The sequence below is a fragment of the Culex pipiens genome, chromosome 3, assembly GCF_016801865.2.
Source record: "Culex pipiens pallens isolate TS chromosome 3, TS_CPP_V2, whole genome shotgun sequence".
In the NCBI taxonomy this organism is placed as follows: Eukaryota; Metazoa; Arthropoda; class Insecta; order Diptera; family Culicidae; genus Culex; species Culex pipiens.
This window is the reverse complement of record NC_068939.1, coordinates 145,548,124-145,567,484: the sequence shown is the minus strand read 5'-3', so window position 1 is coordinate 145,567,484 and position 19,361 is coordinate 145,548,124. Positions and strand designations below refer to the sequence as shown.

Sequence of the window (19,361 nt, the reverse complement as noted above, 5' to 3'; positions counted from 1 at the left end):
GTTTATCGGGGTTCTGGGGAGGCTGTTATGACTTAGTGATTCTAATGTTGGTTTTGGCTGATAGGTTTTATAGCGGTTGTGGCAGCTTTGATAAAGCCTAAAATGTTACTTGGGTACGGCTATGACATGTCAAACTTCATGAGATTTTATCAGGGTTTAGATTTTTTCATTCTGATCAAATTAGGTTATTCGAAACAATTCTGCGGACCAAATTCGTAAGAATGACCTATTTTGCTGAACCTACGTGACGTGACAAACTTCATGAAATTCGTTCACAAGAAAGAATTTAGGTCATTCGATACCGTAAGAATGACCTAAACACTAATTTAGCTGAATGTAGGCATGTGACATGGAAACTTCATGAAACTATATCAGAAATGTGAAATTCGACTATCTGACCAATTTAGGTCATTCGAAACTGGTTCTAGGACCCCAGTCCTAATTCGAAGGAATAGAGTTATCTACGTGCGCATGTATTGCGTATACGTACACGAAAAAGATTGAGGTTAAATGTTGTACCGACTAGCAAAACAAATGGTGTGCTAGTGTGCGTGAGAGCGGGCTTAGATAACTCTATGGCCTAAACACTTATTTTGCTGAACCTAGGGCATATGACATGTCAAACTTTATGGAATCGTGTCAAACGTCAGAATTTTGCCACTGTTGTTGTCAAATGATCAAACCTGGTAATTTGTAATCGGTTACAAGGTTAGTTTCGATGTCGCGAGTCAAGCTTTTTGAGGAATTTGTACCAAATCTGATTTTCACATTCAGTCCTTGACAGGGTTCACCACAACTCGCACTCGTCCACTTGTACTCTGCCTTGTGGGCAGAGAAGCAGAGAAATGCCCCGAACAACTGGGAGGAGGGGGACGCTCCCAAACGTTAAGGTGTACACGCGATGATAATAATAACGACTATGATCAGCGTTTTGCCATTCTTGCCTGCACTGCCGTTCCACGCATAATTGTCCCATGTCATTTTTTGACGATTTTCACTTTAATGCATTTTTGGGTTCATTTTGATGTATATTTTCAGAAAAACACATAAAAAGATATACTTTGTATGGAAACTCTTCAAAATCAACACCAAGTCTGTTTGTCCCATTGTGACATTTCTACGCATAATTGTCCCACCAGGTTTTTCGTTGACATAACTTTTTTTCTGTTTAATTTTACGATGCAATTCATTTTGTTATGCCTTTAGCATAGTTTGAAGATCATTTAACACTTGAATAAAGTTTATTGGGGTAAAGAGGGACAAATAGGGTCAGTTTAAGTCGTATTTAATTCTTAATTTAATATTGATACCACTTAAAAATCACAAAATTGATGTTTATTTAGTAAGAGTGATATTCGATACTTATGGAATACATGGATTTTGTTAGTATTTAACATTAATCAGTCCGATGCCTTTTTTGTTGGCAGCATTCGAAGAAAGCACGCTTCTCTTCAGGAACCACAGCATTCAGGGTGGCCACCAACGTCTTCTTTCTCTCGGGGTCGATTCCTCGCGGCGACTCCTGCCAGGACATGGTTTTCATCAGGTCAAAATCGGCGGCCTCGACCAGCTTCCTCTGTTTTTTGGACAGTAGGTGGCAATATGACAGCTGCTTGCAGTGGACAGTATCGCCGTACCCTACATCGAATCGGCCCTTGCTGAAAACGACTTTTCTGATGTTTTCCACGTAGGGGCGTGGATGGCACTGGTTCAATGCGTACTGCGTGACAGCGATCTTGGGCTGGAACAAATCTGTAGCTTTCATGTCCAGAACTTCGACATTTTTCTGAGCTTTTCAGACAGCTAACTTGAAGTCCTCGAATGTAACCACTCGTTTCTGCTTCATTTGTTTCTCGACTCCAGCGTGTACACTGTCGGCAGCCATGAAAGTGTGGCCCGGCTCGAAATATTTCAATTCGATCCGTTGGAGTTGTACTTCCGGTTGGTTGATGAGGAGAGCTATGTATTCAATCAGATCCCAGTTTTTATTTTGACTTGAACAATTGTCCAGCCACAGCGTCAACTTCTTCAGATTGCGGTAATATCTGATCACACGATAAAAACAGCTTAAAAGCTCGCACTTGCCACGGCCGCTGATCTCTTCGGACCAAACACATGCGACCACGGGGAAAGACTTGGCGTAAGCTTTGACGGGCGCAAACGTCTCGTTGAACGCAAGTAGTCTCTGCGAGAAAACCACGGTTTTGAGGCCGTCCAGCCGGGGCAGTTGAATCACCTGTAAAATTGATAAGTTATTCAAATGTGACATGCAACAATTTAAATAAATGACCTTTTGTAAATCTACTGCCAGCACCAACTGATCAGCAATCACGGTTTCTCCATCCGACGTATACTCCGCTCTTGCCTCTTTTGCATACCGCAAATGAATGATCTGGTCGGCACACATTGAGCAAGTTGGGCCAGCCTCATCGAACTGATGACCTGAGATCTTCTGGTGTTCTTCTGCAGAAACGCAAGCCTCACATTCCTCGTGGCCAAGTTTGACAAACGAAATTTTCATCTCGTTAACGACTCGCGAGTACAAGGAGTAACTGACCTTGGTGGTGTGCGTTTGCTGATAGTCATCGTACATCGATTTCTGCGTCAAGTCTGATGGCAAGTACAGACGATTCGGCGCATGCTCTCTTCGATAATGCGAGATCGTGGGCCCGAAGCCTTCGATGTGGTCCTTGACTGAATCACGTGAATCGGTCTTTCGAGTGTATTTGCCACGTTTTGGTTCTGGTGCTCCATCCTCGTCACATCCATGAATACTCCGGTAGATGATATTCCTAAAACAAAATGAATTATTAAAAAGCGACTTAAATAAGTATATTTAATAAAAATTACCCGCAGTCCTTGCCGTACCCAATCGTGTTCAAGAAGAAGGTTCTGCAAACAACTATTGGCGTATCGCTGGCAGGCGAGAGTGTACAAACGAATGATCGCTTCTTGACCAGCTCATCTGTAACATCACGTTTCGACCTCCGGTTCTTCACATCCGCCAAGCTTGCGTATTGCTGGATGAACTCATGCTGGCCTTCGATGTCCAATTTCCAGAAATATTCGTTGATTCGGTTACGGTCATCACGGGACAAAAGCTGCTTGCAGTTCTTGTTACACTCACAATCATCGGGAATAACGAAGTGCTTCGAGCGACGCTTCTTCGCCGAATCGAATTTCTTGATCTGTTTCTTCGTCCGTTTACCCGGAATGCTCGATAGATCATCATCATCGTCATCAGAAATAAGATCCTCCACCGCCGAGCGCTCGTGGTTCCGGAAGCTTGGGCCGGCAAACTGTTCCACCGCCGAGCTGTCGTGGCTCCGGAAGCTTGGGCCGGCAACCTGCTCCACCACCGAGCTGTCGTGGCTCCGGAAGCTTGGGCCGGCAACCTGCTCCACCGCCGAGCTGTCGTGGCTCCGGAAGCTTGAACCGGCAACCTGCCCTACCGCCGAGCCTTCGTAGCTCCGGAAGCTTGGGCCAGCAGCTTGCTCTGCCGCCGAGCGCTCGTGGTTCCGGAAGGTTGCGCCGGCATCCTGCTCCACTGTCGAGCGTCCGTCTCCGTAGCTCCGAAAACCTCGGCCGGCAACCTGCTCTTCCTTCGCCCAAAATTGAGCGCCGGGAAAATAATCACTTATTCCGTCGAATCCGCGAAAGTCTTCGTCCTCGCTGTCGCTACACCCGTACCCACGAATAATGGACAACGCATCCATTGACCTTTTCAATCCACTTCCGGCAATTAAAACTTTAAAATCGACTGCAAACTAAAAACAAAACAAACGAGCAAATGTCAACTGCTAAAGCGAACCACTGACAGCGAGACAAATATGCGTAGAATTTTTTAATGTCGAGCAGAATTCTACGCATAATTGTCCCGCCACATATTTTTGATTATTTTGAACATTAAATAACACCAAACAAAATTTTTTTTAGAAAACTCATTAAAAATATACTTTTTCAACATAAATGCATCATTGGAACGTTAAATTTCGATCCATCATTGCTGCAAAACACGAAAGTGTGTAAAATCTTCAATCGCGTTTTTCTCGATTGCAAGTTTTTGAACATGGGACAATTATGCGTAGAACGGCAGTGCAGCTCAGCAAAAAAAACTGCATTGTTTCGGATCCTTCGGATCCGTTGTTCTAGTCGTCGGAGCACTTCGCAGTGACAGGCCCCGCCGTATGATAATTGCAGTTAACGAGCAAAAACGGTTTCAACGAAATTGAAGACCATCCAAAGTGCCGTTTTTTGCCGCGCAAACTTGGAGAAGGTGGTGTGTGTACATTTGGTTTTATCTACGATTCACGTTGATTAATTATTTATAAGGCCCTCTCGTCCCGGTTTTTTTTTGTCTGTCCGCGCGCATTTTGGTTGGGGATTGAACTCGCGCAATATCTGAGAGGAGCGGTTTTGAGGGGAGGGCGCAACGACTGCGTCGGCCATAAACCGGGCCCGAGTTCATTAGCCTAAACGCCTTTCGAGAGAGGGGCCCAACGTTTATGGCCGACTTTTATGACCGATCCAGATGGACCTGCTGCACGATGCAGGTCGTCGGCAGATGCTGGAGGTGGTGTGGGGTTAAAAGGCTGTTAAAAGTTTAGGGATAATCCTTCGACCCCCCCGTTCCTTCATCACCAAACCATATTAACGACCTTCTCCCAATTCTTCTTCATCAATTCTCCTTCCAGATTAAACGCGAACCGTGCCAAGTGTCCGAGGTGACCACATCGAACAACTTCGAGACTAGCAGCAGCAGCACGGCCCTGACCGCGGTCGTCAAGCTCGAAGCGCAGTCCCCGAAGGGTCAACAACTGCATCAGCAGCAAACGATGGACCACATCGGGATCACGACTAGCCAGCAGCAGCAGCAGCAGCAGAACAATGCCATCCCGGTCGGTATTGCCGTGGCCCGCCAGCGGCTCCAGGAGTCGACGACGGCGGCGGCCTCCCAGCTGCACCAGGCCAAGGAGCTGAACCGGTTCGGGATCGGACTGACCGGGACGGGGGCGGATTTGGGTGAGTTTTCGTTGGATTGTTTCTTGTTTTAAAGTTTGAGAGATGATCTTTCGCCTCGAATAACTAACCATAATCAACCAAACCTTAATCTAGAAAGATGTCCCTATTTTGGACCTACTTGGATATATTTCGGACCTACTTGGATGTATTTGGGATCTATCCGCACAATCGCAAGATTTTTTTTTAGACAAACTTTGTAAACCAATAAAACCGACTATGAATTGGATTTGGGTCCAAAACGAAATTTTGAAAGCGAAACGTTAGAATTTTAATTTCTGGCGAATTTCCTTCCAACAAAAATTAAATCAATTTTTGAAATTTTTAGAATAATCAACATGCAAAAATATTGAAAATTTGCATAGAATTTTTGACATTTTTGCAAGTTTGGATGTTATCGTGCTAGGATTTTACAGTCAGCGATATTTTATTAAATGTACACCCAAAACTGGGCAGCGCTAGTCTGAGAAAATAATGGCCTCGAGACGAGAGAATAGTGGTACCATTTACAGACACAGCTCGAGATGGGTGAAAGAATTATTCTTTCGTGGTTCATTTGCAAAAAAAGTTCATCCGTCAAAACAAAAAATCAAAAGTGCCGACTACGGGAATCGAACCATAGACCTTTGACATTCTAACCCAATGACTTAACTGTCTCGGCCACCACAGCTTGGTGACCAAGGAGTGGTCAGATGCCGATGTATGACACTTGTTGGAGATTTATTGTATCAATTAACGAATGAACTCATTTTTATGGTGGTGTGAGATGGTAGAATTATTCGCTCGATTTTGGCGCTAAGCCCTCAATAAATTTTGAGGGAACGATTCTCTCGACTCGGAATTTTGGGTTCAAAATAATCTAAGATACTTCAATTTATTTAAAATAAATCATCTTCTAAAATTTAAAATCATCAAATATTTCATCCCTTGACTACCATGAGATCACCAGGCATTGAGGGGCAGTAGTATATTTGTTGATGATTTTTATTAATTTTAGGTAAAAGAGAAAAAAATAAAATGAAATCAACACTTTTTTAGATTTCGATATTCTCGATTTCTTTGGTAGGTTTTCAAACGAGCACTTAAAATGAACTCACATTCATGAGCGATGAACTCAAACGCATGTAAAAGGCACGAACAGGAATCAGAGAAATTAAGGAAATCGACACTAAATGGGAGAGAATTGAGTGAAAAGAGACCAGAAATGGACATTTTTTCTCTCACTTCTCTCTCGTTTTGAACAAACGATGAATGTTTTGAACGACCGATGATCTTCTTGCTTCGTGCGTATTTGAGACATGAAAACTCAGTGAAAATATATTATTTTGAAATGTATTACTTTTTATGAAGGTTTAATATAAAATATTAGTTTTTAATATGGCATCTATAACATTTTTTAATTTTAATGCACGGACGAACGGACATGACACGGGTTTCAAAAAGTCAGAGTCTCGGCCCGAAACTTCAAACACGAACAAAAGCAGCGAACCGAAGATTTGCAATGACGTTTTGGAATTTTGACAGTTTGGAACGCATGAATTACCCCATTATCGGTTTCCCGCATGGGTGATGTGGAAGTTGTTGTACATGGCTGAAGTTGGGAATTTTGCAACTTATTTTAATTTATGCTAAATTTCAAAATTTAAACACGAATCTGACAGCGAATCGATGTGAAAACTAAAGATACACTAAAGGCACGATGATTTGATGTGCAATCTTGATCAGAATCGCGATAAAAGAGGTTTAAATTGAAAAAATAATAATAAAACAAATTCTAGTCTAGAACTTAACTAAATTTTGTCTGTTTTGTAAGACTTAATGTTATTGCACAATGGTTATAGATTTAATTACAAAAAAGTAAATTGTTCAGTTCGTCCACAAACAATCTTATGTTTATAAACAAACGACGCCATATTGCCAATGTTGTTCGGTAGCTCATATCAGGCCATCGCCGGGGCCCTGCAAAAAGTGAAGCAGGTTTTCTTTTACTTCTTCTTGGCGAAAACCAGCGCAAGCGAGATCGCTTATGTCAAAATCTTCGCGCCACGTGGTTTAAAACGTAAACAAAGCCAGCTGATGAAGCAACTTATGGGCTTTTTTGAAATGGTCGTATGAATTTATATTAAAAATACCATTTCTATATTTTTTCGGCAATTTTAGGGTCCATGATAAATTACATAGAATCATAAAGACAAACTAAATGCCAAAAAACTGTTTCTAGCACCATACTAATGCTAAATGTTTTATTTATCATGCTTAATCGCGCGATGCTACTTCGACAACTTGAATGTAGATGGCGCAAGTGATAGTTTGCTTCATAAATTTGAAGAAAATTTGTTCCTGGTGTCATGTCCGTCCGTCCGTGTTAAATGTATTTCGGAAACATTGTTTAATGGGTTGCATATCTGTAAAAAAAACATATCAAAAAAACCATATCCAAAAACAATAATCTTTTTGCATCATACAAATTTGAGGGCTGTCCATAGCAAAGCGCTATTTAAACAAAAATCTGTTTCTCGAAAAGGGATTTCTTATCGATTTGGTGTCTTCAGCAAAGTTGTAGATTATGATTAGAAAAAATAGCTTCAGGCTAAAAAAATAACGTTGTATTTGGTTTTTATCACAAAAACTCGATTTTATTTTATTTTTTTAGTCTACAAAAGTGCTAACTTTTGAAGGGACGGACGTTTTGTTTTTGACCAACTTATGATTTTTGTAAAAAAAATAGTTGTTTCGAAAAGTTTCGATGCATTCAAAAAAACATAAATTTTTTTCAAGGAGTTAAAAATGTCAAACAAGTTAAAAACACATTAAAAAGCTGCAAACAAAAGGTCGGTTCAACAATGTCCAGAAAAAAACTAATTAGAAATTTTTTTTAGCTTTTCGAATCATTTTTTTTTTTGCGGAGGTGGACATTAACACTTTATTTTTAAAAATCAAAAAAGACAATTTTGTTGAATAATATATTCTTAAAATGGATGTAACTCAAAAACGATGCCCAAAAAAATACAAAAGTACTTTTTTTTAGAACTAAATTTTACATCTAAAAATTATTTTGAGAACACTATTTTGTCAAAAAAAAAATCAAAGCTCATCTAAAACAAATATAAAAATCGATCGGATAGAAATTGGTCAAAAAAAGAGTTCATGTGATAAAAACAATTTTTACCTACAACATTCTCGAAAACACAAATTCGATTAGAAAATCCTATCTCGAGATACAGATTTTCAATGATTTTTTGTTTGAAGACGCGTTTTTTCTGGAAACACGAAATTAATTCACGGGTGTCACGATATCTTAAGTCCTGATGAGTTAAATCGGCTTAAATTTGGAGTGAAAACTGTCGTAATATATTTTGATTGATTTTGACTTGTGAATTTGTATCAGTCTGTTTGACCAAATTTAAATTAAGATCAGTTGAAAATGTATCTTTGAAACGCTCAAGATTCAAAATATATTAAAGTGTTTGCCCATACCAACACTTAAAAATGAATTTGTATGTAACCCCTTTATACATGAGTCTAAAATACTTTATTCAAATCGGTACTTATATACAACATTCTATTCAATTCATAGAAAATTGTTCAGGTATGTAGATTTTAATAACGTTTTTCAAGATTGAAAATAATAAAAAATATTTTTATTAAGGAACTATAATTGGAAAAAAGTGAACAACAAAAACAAACAAATTACACATCTCATTGTTATAATTTTATTTCCTCCTCTTCATGAAAAAAAAACTGAAGCGAGCCTTGCTTGCATTATTTCATAGATATATGTGTTTTTCTTTTTTAATTATGTATAAATGCTGAAGGAAAAAAACTTTGACATATTGTTTGAATTATTTTTAATTAATATAAGTGTCATTCAAAAGAAAAAAAAAATGTAGTTTTGTAGTTCTCAACAACTCTATTCTGTCGTCATCATCATCATCCTAATAGCTCAAGTTGCACCACTCTCGCAAAACCATTCCCACTCTGTGAGATGAGTTGAGAGTCAGCTGCATTCATTTATTAAAAACTTGTTTGTGCATAATTATAACACACAATTTCCCTTCTTTTCTTCTCTCTTTTTCCCCCCCATCACGTTCCATTCACGTAAACTCGCGTGTGCTATCTTCGTTTGCGACCACCACCACCACCTCAAAAAACCCAGGCTGCACCACGCCGAGTCTGGCCCAGAACATGTTCTTCGCCGGCACCAACTCCACCATGATACCGCTGACGGCGTCCGCGTCCGATGCCGTCACGATGGGCGTGACCAACGCCGCCGCCGTCCAGAACGCCGTTAGAACGCCACCCGCCCTCTGGCAGTACCCCGGTAAGTGTGTCCCCTCTTCTGGGGAAGCCACTCCCACTGGGGGGGTTTTGGGGGGGGGGGGTATTTTGTGTGTGTTTTCATGTTTCTCAATGTGGGACCCCTCTTGGGGCTCTCGGGCAATTAAAATTAAGAGCAGCGTTCCGAGAATCTTATGAATATATGTTAATTTCGAGCCGTTGAAAAAAAGGAGAGAACAACTTCAGGGCAGCCTCCTTGACTTATCTTTGCGAATTCAGGAGGTGTTTGTGCAATACTCTTGCCTTGAACATGGCAGGGTGGCGACTCCGTTTTTTTATATTTTGCATTTTTTTTAAATATGACAGAGAAGTAATTTTACATCAAATATTCGACCGTGCAAATCTCCATTAAATTTTGGCAACCGTCCATACAAAAATGCTACGGATTTTCTTATTCATTTTTTGTCTTCGGCAAAGTTGTGGCTAGTGCTTTAAACCTTCAGAAAAAAACGTACACTCTGAGAAATGCACCCTTTCTTAAATTTGACTTTTCATTTATTAATTTGTTTTCAAAATTGTATTACAGATGACAATAAAGCCCATCTTTTGAGCTTCGACACAAGTTGGTCAAAATTCATTTGACAGCGAATGACAGTGAAACGTTTTTAAAAGACGAAAATTATGACTTAAATTTTAGATGTAAAATCAAATTTGCAATCGAAAAGTACAAATAAATAATTTCGATATCGTGCGCTGTTTTCAAGTCATAACCACCTAAAATAGAGTTTGTTTTTTTTTTTTTTTTTTTGATAACGTGACTTTTGTACCTGTTGAAGGTTAACCATTTTTGAACCAAGGCTGACCATTCTAATTCTTTTTTTAGTCTTCATTTCTGGTTGCGACATAAATTTAATTCACATCAACCAGTGCATGCGAAATTTTGACTTTGTTTGTGATAGGCAACAGAACACTCCAATCTTTACGACGACAACCTGATTTTGACCAAAGAGTATTTCCCTTCTCTCTGTTTTGACATTCTACTTTTGTTCGTTTCACACACAAACGAATGAGTGCTACGCAAAGTCACTCACACAGTCATTGACCTCCCTCCAGTGATGTCAACCATCGCGGCGCTCATTTTTGGTTCGCGGCACATTTTTCGGTTGTAGTGCTTTTCAGTTACGGAATTCAACAAAATCGTGTTCGAAGCACTTGTAGAACTCACCAACAGCAATATTTCTTCAGAACATTGTAAAGCAAAAAGTTACAAGAAGATTTCAGACCTCAGGACCAATGGTTCGCGATGCTTTCGTTTGCCTAACGCATTTTTGGTTGTAACTTTTTTTGTATTCATCAAAAATCAACACTATGTTCAGCAAAGTTGTACGATTTGGTGTGTTCTACAAGTCCTTCATACACAACTTTGTCAAATTCCGTAACTGAAAGCACTATAAACAAAAAATGTGCCGCGAACCAAAAATGAGCGTCACGATGGTTGACATCACTGCCTCCCTCTAGAAATACATTCGCTCAGATAACGGTCGTTTGACATCTCTCGCATGATCGCATTCAAATGATTTCTGCCACCACGTAGCAAAGTGAGAGAGAGAGAGAGAGAGAGAGAGAGAGAGAGAGAGAGACGAAAAACGAGAGCTGCTTGCGTGGTGCTCATTTTTCGTTCGTTTCGTCTTTGTGTTTACGTTCACCAACCGTCACCAAGCAATGATGACCATGATAGGCGCCGTGTGTCAGGCTGACACTGTCAGCTATAAAATTTCGTTTTCAGAAATATTCGCTGACAGAAAGTTCTATCAAATATTCAATGACAGTATTGTCTACTTTACAGACGTTTCACAGTACATAAAATAAGCGAAATTTAAAATAAAACAGGAAATGCTCGGTTCTAGCCGAAAAACAAAAGAAAGTTTAGAACAAAAAAGATATTTATTAAAAAATAGGAATCTTAAGTTTTACAAGTTGTGAATTTTAAGCACAGTGCCGATTGTTTGCTTGGTCATTTCGATCTATAAGTTCAGCTTTTGGTACCTAGTTATTTATTAGCAATCATTTTGAACCAATTTTCATGCCTTTCAAGAAATACTTAGTAATATATAAGATTTTTTTAAGCATTATCATTTTTATTTTTATATCTGGATTAGGCCGTTGCAAATATTTTTCAAAGTTTTTGTCGCCCCCCCTTTAAAATTGTACAGCAAAAAATCCGATGGTAAAATCGCATACAAAAGCATGCACATCACCTTCGTCAAAATAAACACTTAATATTACACACTGCATGTACAATTTTTGCAAAAACAAAAAAAAAGTTGCAACCGACGAGATTCAAACCCAGCACCAACAGTGAGGACTGGCGCCTTAGCCCTCTCAGCCATCAGACCGATGATACGCTGTAAGGATAAACGCATATATGAGCTTGACATTTCGGTCAAATAGGTTTCCCATACTGATGGGCTACATATTTCAGGGTGTAAAATCACATAAAATTGCATAAAATAATGCAATATTTATTTTACACCCAGGCCTTTTACACGCAGCTGGATTACTACTTTTTTAGCTGTGCGGTCTAAAAAATCAGTGGGCAAAAAAATCTATAAAATTATTGGAAATAGAAAAAATCTTTTGAATTTTTATGAAATTTACCGCAAAAACTTTTTTTCTCGCAAACAGTTTTTTTTCGTCGTCGTTTTTTTTATAAATACCGTCATCTGGGGCGAAACGGAACACATGGGGCGAATTGGAACAGCTGTTTTACCCGTGTTACTGCACAAAATTTGAATGTTTTTGATTGTTTTCGTATAGAACAGACACAAATAAACAAAAATAGTGCATCGATTTCCAAATTTCAGGCTTTTAAGTGCTCTAAAACCTGCTGTCCCTATTCAGACTGTAGTCCCGATTCGCCCCAGATGACCTATATGATTGGACAGGTATCGATTGCATTTAAAAAAAAACTCTTTTTTTCATTAAAATGTTTGATCTGTGGCTTGTAATTTATTTATTATTTTATTTTTGCGCTTTTCAAAACATAGCAAAAGAAATTTTTTATTAGAGATTTATTTAATCAAAATCACATTGGATAAAGAATTGAAGTTGATTTAAAATCCAAATCCAAAAAAAGTACATCGAAATATCCATCCAAATGCTTCTAAGCTATCTATCTGTTCAGATTGTAGTCGAAATTATCAGTAAATGTTAAATTATCAGTAAATGTTAACCAACTAGTTTTGTGATTTCAAGCTCTAAAAACTTAACAAATGTAATGAAAAATGGTTCAATAACCATTTCTTAAAATATCCGGGGTGGACTTAAATAATAATTTTCCCGTTTCCCGGTACATTCATAATCTTGGAAAATTGGACGCCCTAGTTTTTGAGAATGCATTTCAATACGATTTGAGAAATTGAATTTAAAAAATCCCGATTTCGGCCATCCCCAAATCGCGATAAAGTTCGCTAAAACTAGCGCAGACAAATCACCTGAAATCACCAAAAATCGATATGTTAACACATTGACAAGTCAGAGTTTTAAAGCGCTCATAATATCACTTTTCTCTTAAACTAATCCCGGAATTGCTACGTAAAAAGAACTTTGTTTTAAGTTTGCTAATATGCTTTTGATAGTCGTAGAAGGTGTAGATTGCGAGATAACATTTTGAAGTCTTTGACAACAGAGTGGCTTTGCCCTACGATCTAAAAGAAAAATAATCCAAAAATATTTCTGGAAAGTTAGATTTTCTAAAATATCTTAATCGTGAACCACCCTAATTTTACTCTAAAACATATTGAGTTCAATAATTTACTACCGAGATGAAAATAACAACTGTCATTTCTGCAGCTGCCACTTCCAGTAAAAAATCTGCCGAAGTAGCAATAAATTACGCTTAAACAGCTTCAAAAATCGCTGGATTTTGCTCTGCCAGCTACGCACCTGCTGGTTTTAGCGAGAAAAATCGCCGATTTAGCAACATTTTTGGCAAATATCAGCAAACTGAAAGCGCTGATTTGGCTATGCAATTTCCTTTAAGTGTAGTCACTTTTTGAAATAACCGTAGACCTGGTTTTTTCTTCTCAATTTAACCGTTTGGCCACCCTGACCCTTTTCCACCCGTCAGTGATGCCATCTGCACTCCGAGTGCAGGAGGTCGCGCGCTCCTCCAGCAGTGTGGTGGTGGGACCACGTTTGTCGCGGCACATCGTATATAGCTGACATGACATTAACATATTATTCAACACACTGCACTGCCGTTTGATTTAAGGGCAGGCAATTAATTACATCACCATGAGTCAAGAACCGACCAGCACCAACAGCAGCCTAGTGGTGCCATAAATTAATAAAAAAAATCACCCGGCTGTGCGATGGCGGTATTATTATTCTATTTAAATTTCAAATGCCACTTTGCGCGCACTGACTTCTCATGGGAATACCAGGCGGAGCTCTTAGTCATCCCGCAACCCTGCGGGAGGGCTTCAGCTCATGGACTTCCCAGAAGTGGTCCTAATTACCACCTTGAAGAATCTTTCGCGTCGCGTCAAATTGCTGGAATCAACAAAACGTCCACACAATTATCACTTCCAACCGAACGTTCTCTCGTCTCCTTCTCTCGTTTCAACTGTCCACGTGGCGTCCAGGTTGTCAGCAGCAGCAGCCGTCGAACCAGGCCGCGGATAAGAAGGTGGTCGGTTATCTGGTCATTGATAGGGTCGTTCCGCCCGCCGACGAGGTCGCCAAGAAAGGTAATGGTTGGGGAATTTTTCGGTCGTTCATTTTTTTTCCGTGTCGTGATCGTTTGTTGTTTGTCAGTTTTTTTTTTAAATATGTGTGTGTGAAATGTCCTCGTAAAGTGTTTGTGATTTTCGATTATGGATGTTGTTTCTTTTTGGAAGATAGTTTTTCTGCAAGAATGTTTCAGTGTTTTCGATCCTGTTTGTTGTTAAATTTATTAAAAAAAAAGTTAAATTAATAAAATGGATTCTTTGTTTCACGTGTATGTGTTCTACCAATCAAATATTCGTAGGCCGGCTATGAAATTATGAGAAAGTATTGGATTATTTTGAAACAGAGAGTGAGGTTAACCCTTTTTCTTTGACATTTAAGATCTGTCAAAAGTTGCCGAAATCGACCACACTTGATGAAAAACAAATAACTATACTCAATTTAAAAAAGGTTCCTCCAAAAACGCACCATTAATCATTCCGCGCTTCCAAAATATTTGCATCATAAAACACGTTTACGATGACAAATTCTCCGACCACCTTCCCCTTTAAAGATTCCGACCTCACCCAATGCTCCGCCGACCTTCTCCCAGTTTGATATCAAACCCCTCTGTACCATCGACTCAGCCCTCTTATCAGAAAGGCATTCAACAAACAGAATCAGGCCCGTCCGCAGTGGTGGAGGTACATCGGAAGAGGGAAATTATGCAAAGAACGGCCACGTGTCCGCTTCCGAACTGGAACCAATTGTGACGATGTTTGCACCACCACCACGTGGGTCGAAGGTTTGGGGTGGTGCCAACTCCCGGCACCATCAACATCATTTGAGCAATTGCATATTTTATTTGGGTTATTACATTAATGTTGTAGAGGGGAGGGCGAGATTGCAAGTTTTTGAGTCTTGAACACGAGGGTAGAAGATTTGATTTACGGTCCGCCAATCGGGCAATGTTTCGCGCGAGAGGACCAATAATAATTGGCTTCGTTAGCCGGATCCCGGAGGAATTCCGGCTGCCTCTTCGATCCATTATTGTGGAACCATGCAGTGACGCATCATGTCCTTACCCTGTGCCCTTTTACAGATCTACAAAACTTGATTTCAAATCTGAGATATGCAACAAAAACCATACAATCTGGAGCATTATTGCCACACGTCATACAAAATTGACAAATTCCGCAGAAACATTTCAAAAGGGCAAAAACTAGGATGCTAACAAGCCAAACAAACATTCTGCTTGTTTACATTCAAGGTTTTCCCCAAAGAAATTTGTTTACGGATTAAATTTGGTTGCCGGCAGCACGAACTGATCGGATCTACACATCATATGAAGAGTGACAACATTGCGAAACGTCAAAAAATCAACAAAACGACGCTGTCGTGCTATCTTGTCGCATGTCGCTTTTTGGCGTTCAAGGAAAAACGCGTTTTGATGTTTGACCTTGAATAAACAAAACATAGAGAGCGCAATGTAAACAATAGCAAACACGTTTCGTTTGGTTGAGCATTATGTGCACTGTTCTGAAGTTTGGTTGAATTTTGTTGCCGGAGTCCCGATTTATAAATAAAATTGTTTACGACAGTCGGGCATGTACGTGTGTCAAACGCGTTCTGACCCGGAATCCCTTTGCCCTTTGTCGCCCTTACATCATTTTCAGGGTGTGTCAAGATAGCACGACAAGATTGAAACTTATTTCATATGAAAAATGACAAAAATGTACGAAGTTTTTTCGGTTTTTATTGAATATCTCAGAAATCGAATTTTGGGGATCTGTGTATGGTCAAAAGGTGAGGCATTGTGAGCTGCACAAAATGGCGTTCTTAACTCAATTTGGCTCAAATTGCATATGCGACAAGTTAGCACGACAGCGACGAAAAGGTGAGGCATTGGAAGCTGCTTAAAAATATTGTTATTGTTTACATTGCGTTTTGTTTGTAAACAAATTTCTCAAACGTCAAAAAATCAACAAACGACAAGATAGCACGACATCACGACAAAATCTAGAATAATATCGCCCAAATGCGTACCATTATTGAATGTCTTCTTCCTTCGAATCATCTTCCTCCTTTTTCCCAATCGATCGACCGGAAATCGAAACAATGCAGGCGACACGTGACAAACGTGGTGTGCCGGAAGTGCGCGTGCACACACACATGTGTGGCAGCAGCTGCTGGACAACTGACGCTGTGGAATAACACCAATTAACGGTTATGGTTTTTTCGATTGAAGCTCCAATATTTGAAGAAGGCCCGGGTTTTTTTTGTTCGGACGGGTCAAATTACGTGGACATTGTGGAATTCAATCTATCGAATCCTGGTGAACGGGGAAGGTGTGTCCCCTTGGGAAGTATGCATTTTCTTGATTAAAGTGATAATCGATTTTTAGGGATTGACCGGTGATCAATCATTTATCTATGTTTGTTTTTAAAAGTGGTCACTAGCGTGAAACTTTAAATATTTGGCTTTTAGCTTTCTTTAAGTACACGGCAAATCTTTTCTTGCTATGCCTTTGAAAAGGGTTATCAGACTGCCAAAAAAATAATCTAGAATGATATCAAATAATTCAATGAACAGTAACATGACATTAAAAGCAACATTAAAAAATGTCATAACAAGTTGTCACCTTCCTCCTGTCATTTTGGTTAATTCTTAAGAAAGCAACTATTGCCTTTTGCAAACGTCAAATCAATACAAATTGAGTCCTGAAATTAAGCTAAAATTTGTAATATTTTTGTTCACAACGATAAAGGATGCTTTTCTGAGTAGCATTACTTTTTTACCGTTTAACATTAAAATTTACATAGGGCTTTAGGACCCCATTGCTGCCGGATCTCTCCCGAGAAAGATCCGGCAGCAATTGGGTACTAAAGCCCTATGCCAATTTTTATGTACAACGGTAAAAAACACGATTAAAAACCATTTCTGATCACTTTTTTTCATTTTAATGCAAAAAAAAATTTGACAAGGCAACATTTTTCGTTGGATCAACTATGGTCCCCTTGGAACGAGCTGTCATGTAGGAGCTTTTCTGTCAAGAAGGACCGCGAGGTTAATTTTTCAAAATTGATTTAAAAATTCTTTTTTAACTCTTTGTGGTCGTACAAAGGGTCATTGTACTCAGAAAAACAAGCTTTATCGCTGTAAACAATAATATCAGCAATCTAAGCTTCATTTTAGGACCCAATTTTGTATAGTTTGACGTTTGCTGAGGGTGCCGAAAAAAGGTAAACAAATCACTTCGTGCATCAGCCAATTTTACACTTCAGACCTCTGACAGTTGTGGCGATTGCGTTATCAAAACACTGATTGACACAGCCGGACCCTAAGATGACAGTTTTCGTGCGTATTCACTGATAGATGGCCAGTGGGCCTCGTCGGAGATCGCCCGTTAAATGCGCAACTCAAAATTTGCATAGAAAAATCCAAAATTATGCGTTACGTAATAAAAGAACGCTTCCTTACTAGTCAGACGATGGAATATTTCCATTCGAGCAGTTTTTGCTTTTTTCTACAATGTATGCCTTATCGGTGAACTGTCATTTCTACCACTCGAATTCGGTTGTCCATTGGTTACTTGACAGACCTGGACTTTATTTTCTACAAAATATCTGAGATCCGGCTTCAAAAAGTGCTTAATTAACACTGAAAAGCTCATAACTTTCGATATAGAGTTATTTACGTGCGCATGTATTGCGTATACATACACGAAAAAAAGTGAGGTTAAATTTTGTCCGGCCAGCAAAATCAAATGGTGCGCTAGTGTGTGTACGCGAAACGTCATAAAGCTCTATAGTTGTCAGCTCATCCTTTAGTTTGACAACTGTCATTGCTGTTTTCAAGGTATTTATTTTCCGACGTTTGTGATGGTTTGACGATTGCTTAGGGTGCCGAAAAAACGTATTGACGATTACAAGGACAGACTGTTTGTTTACACTTCGTCTTTAAACCCATTTACAGTGTTTTACTTAACTTTGCTCATTTGATCTGTATGTTGTGAGGCAAAATCAAGCAAAACAATGTAAAAGGGACCTACATCGAAGTATAAACAAAGAGTGTATCCTGCTCACGTCGTTGGATGTTTTCATAAGGAACGAGCAAGATAGACTCTTTGTTTACACTTCGACATTGGCTGATCGCCCGATGCCGAACCAACATATTTCGCAGGGACGGTAACAGCTCTTTGTTTTCATCCTAAAACCAGCAGCGGCTGTGGTGAAACTCGGAATAGTATTTATTCACTTTGGAGTTAAAACATAGTTTTTAATGGGCCTTGAGAGCATTATTTTGCATTTGTCACAGAAACAGATCATTTTAAGCTTGTCGTATTATTTACACACATCCATACATTATGATTGTCGAGCTGTAGATGTAAATGTAGGTCATAAATTTGTTATGATTTACTTCGTTTCAAGATGAATAGAAAATTGATAGTAAGTGTCATAATCGTGCATGATATGTTTTGAAATTTGTTTTTTGTAATAAATCATGATCGAACACGCCATTTTTGAAACATGCTTAAATTTCTTTGTTTATTTTTTTAGCGAATGTAATTAGTTCTTGTACCCGCATATAGATGTAAATTTATGAAACATTTTTTCACTTGCACACGCCAAACGATCTTTTGTGTGTTATTTCCAGGCAAAAAATAATGACTTATTAAACTCATTAAAATATAATTGAGGCATAATTGCCAAGTTAAGCTCCACGGGGGATGCTCCAGTAGAGCGCACCCCGTATGAATATGGAAATTGAGCATTACTTAACGACCACAAAGTTACATTAAGTCCAATGTACTTTGAGTAGCGAACAAAAAAATCAGCAAACTTAATCAACGTTTCGTGCAAACCTTCGGTCGATTATCTGGCCTAGTAGCGAAGCAACTTCATGTTTACATGAAAATTGCAAAAAAATAAATAAATAAATTTAGCGTAATTTCGCTATAAATTAACGCTCGCGCCAAAATTACTACGCAACTGGCACTTATTAGCATTAGAAGCACAAATTACAACAATAAAAAATTCACATTATCAAAATTCATCGCAACCTGCCCACATTCACACTCACACACACACACACGCACATACGGCCATCAATTTCTTGCCCAACACGACGACGACGACGACCGGCTCTAATGGAATTAGTCACGGAATCCATCCGCCGAACGAGGGGCGTCTTCTACGCGCCCCCATGTATTGGTGCAATCTTCGCCCAAACGCCACGCCCCCTTAACTCGCCAGCCAATCCGAACGAACCGTCGCTCGCCAGCCAATCAGCGGCCCGAACGGCCGCCAACTTCGGGTTCACTTCGGCTCCCTCACACAAACGCATGCGACGGC

At 39.4% G+C, this 19,361-nt stretch overlaps 2 protein-coding genes across 11 annotated transcripts in view; one reads left to right on the top strand and one right to left on the bottom strand.

The window, feature by feature from the left end:
- The window catches only part of LOC120417143 (protein winged eye), a 370,323-nt gene that overhangs the window by 342,593 nt on the left and 8,369 nt on the right, over positions 1-19,361 (top strand). For 6 of the 8 annotated variants that reach the window (XM_052710731.1, XM_052710728.1, XM_052710729.1 and 3 more), the window contains 3 exons: positions 4,695-5,022; positions 9,176-9,340; positions 13,944-14,048. In XM_052710731.1, the coding sequence (XP_052566691.1) occupies positions 4,695-5,022; positions 9,176-9,340; positions 13,944-14,048 (598 nt within the window). The remainder of the gene's footprint in view (positions 1-4,694; positions 5,023-9,175; positions 9,341-13,943; positions 14,049-19,361) is intronic. The other 2 variants (XM_052710732.1, XM_052710733.1) reach the window with 1 other exon arrangement.
- On the bottom strand, positions 949-4,118 carry LOC120417146 (uncharacterized). 3 transcript variants are annotated; one of them, XM_039579131.2, is made up of 3 exons: positions 2,851-4,118; positions 2,291-2,792; positions 949-2,236 (listed from the first exon to the last, which is right to left on the bottom strand). In XM_039579131.2, the coding sequence occupies exons 1-3, from the start codon at positions 3,714-3,716 to the stop codon at positions 1,796-1,798; spliced, it is 1,809 nt and encodes a 602-aa protein (XP_039435065.1). In that variant the 5' UTR covers positions 3,717-4,118; the 3' UTR covers positions 949-1,795. The 3 variants fall into 3 exon arrangements, with proteins under 3 accessions (XP_039435065.1, XP_052566695.1, XP_039435064.1); XM_052710735.1 differs by having other exon boundaries at positions 949-2,792; positions 2,851-3,299; positions 3,396-4,118; XM_039579130.2 differs by having other exon boundaries at positions 949-2,792; positions 2,851-4,117.

Bases quoted from the DNA above. Each gene is read 5' to 3' on its own strand.
- LOC120417146 (XM_039579130.2), bottom strand. From the start codon at position 3,716: ATGGATGCGTTGTCCATTATTCGTGGGTACGGGTGTAGCGACAGCGAG. The intron at 2,793-2,850 runs GTAATTTTTATT...ATTTTGTTTTAG, and splicing joins GGGTACGGCAAGGACTGCGG to GAATATCATCTACCGGAGTA.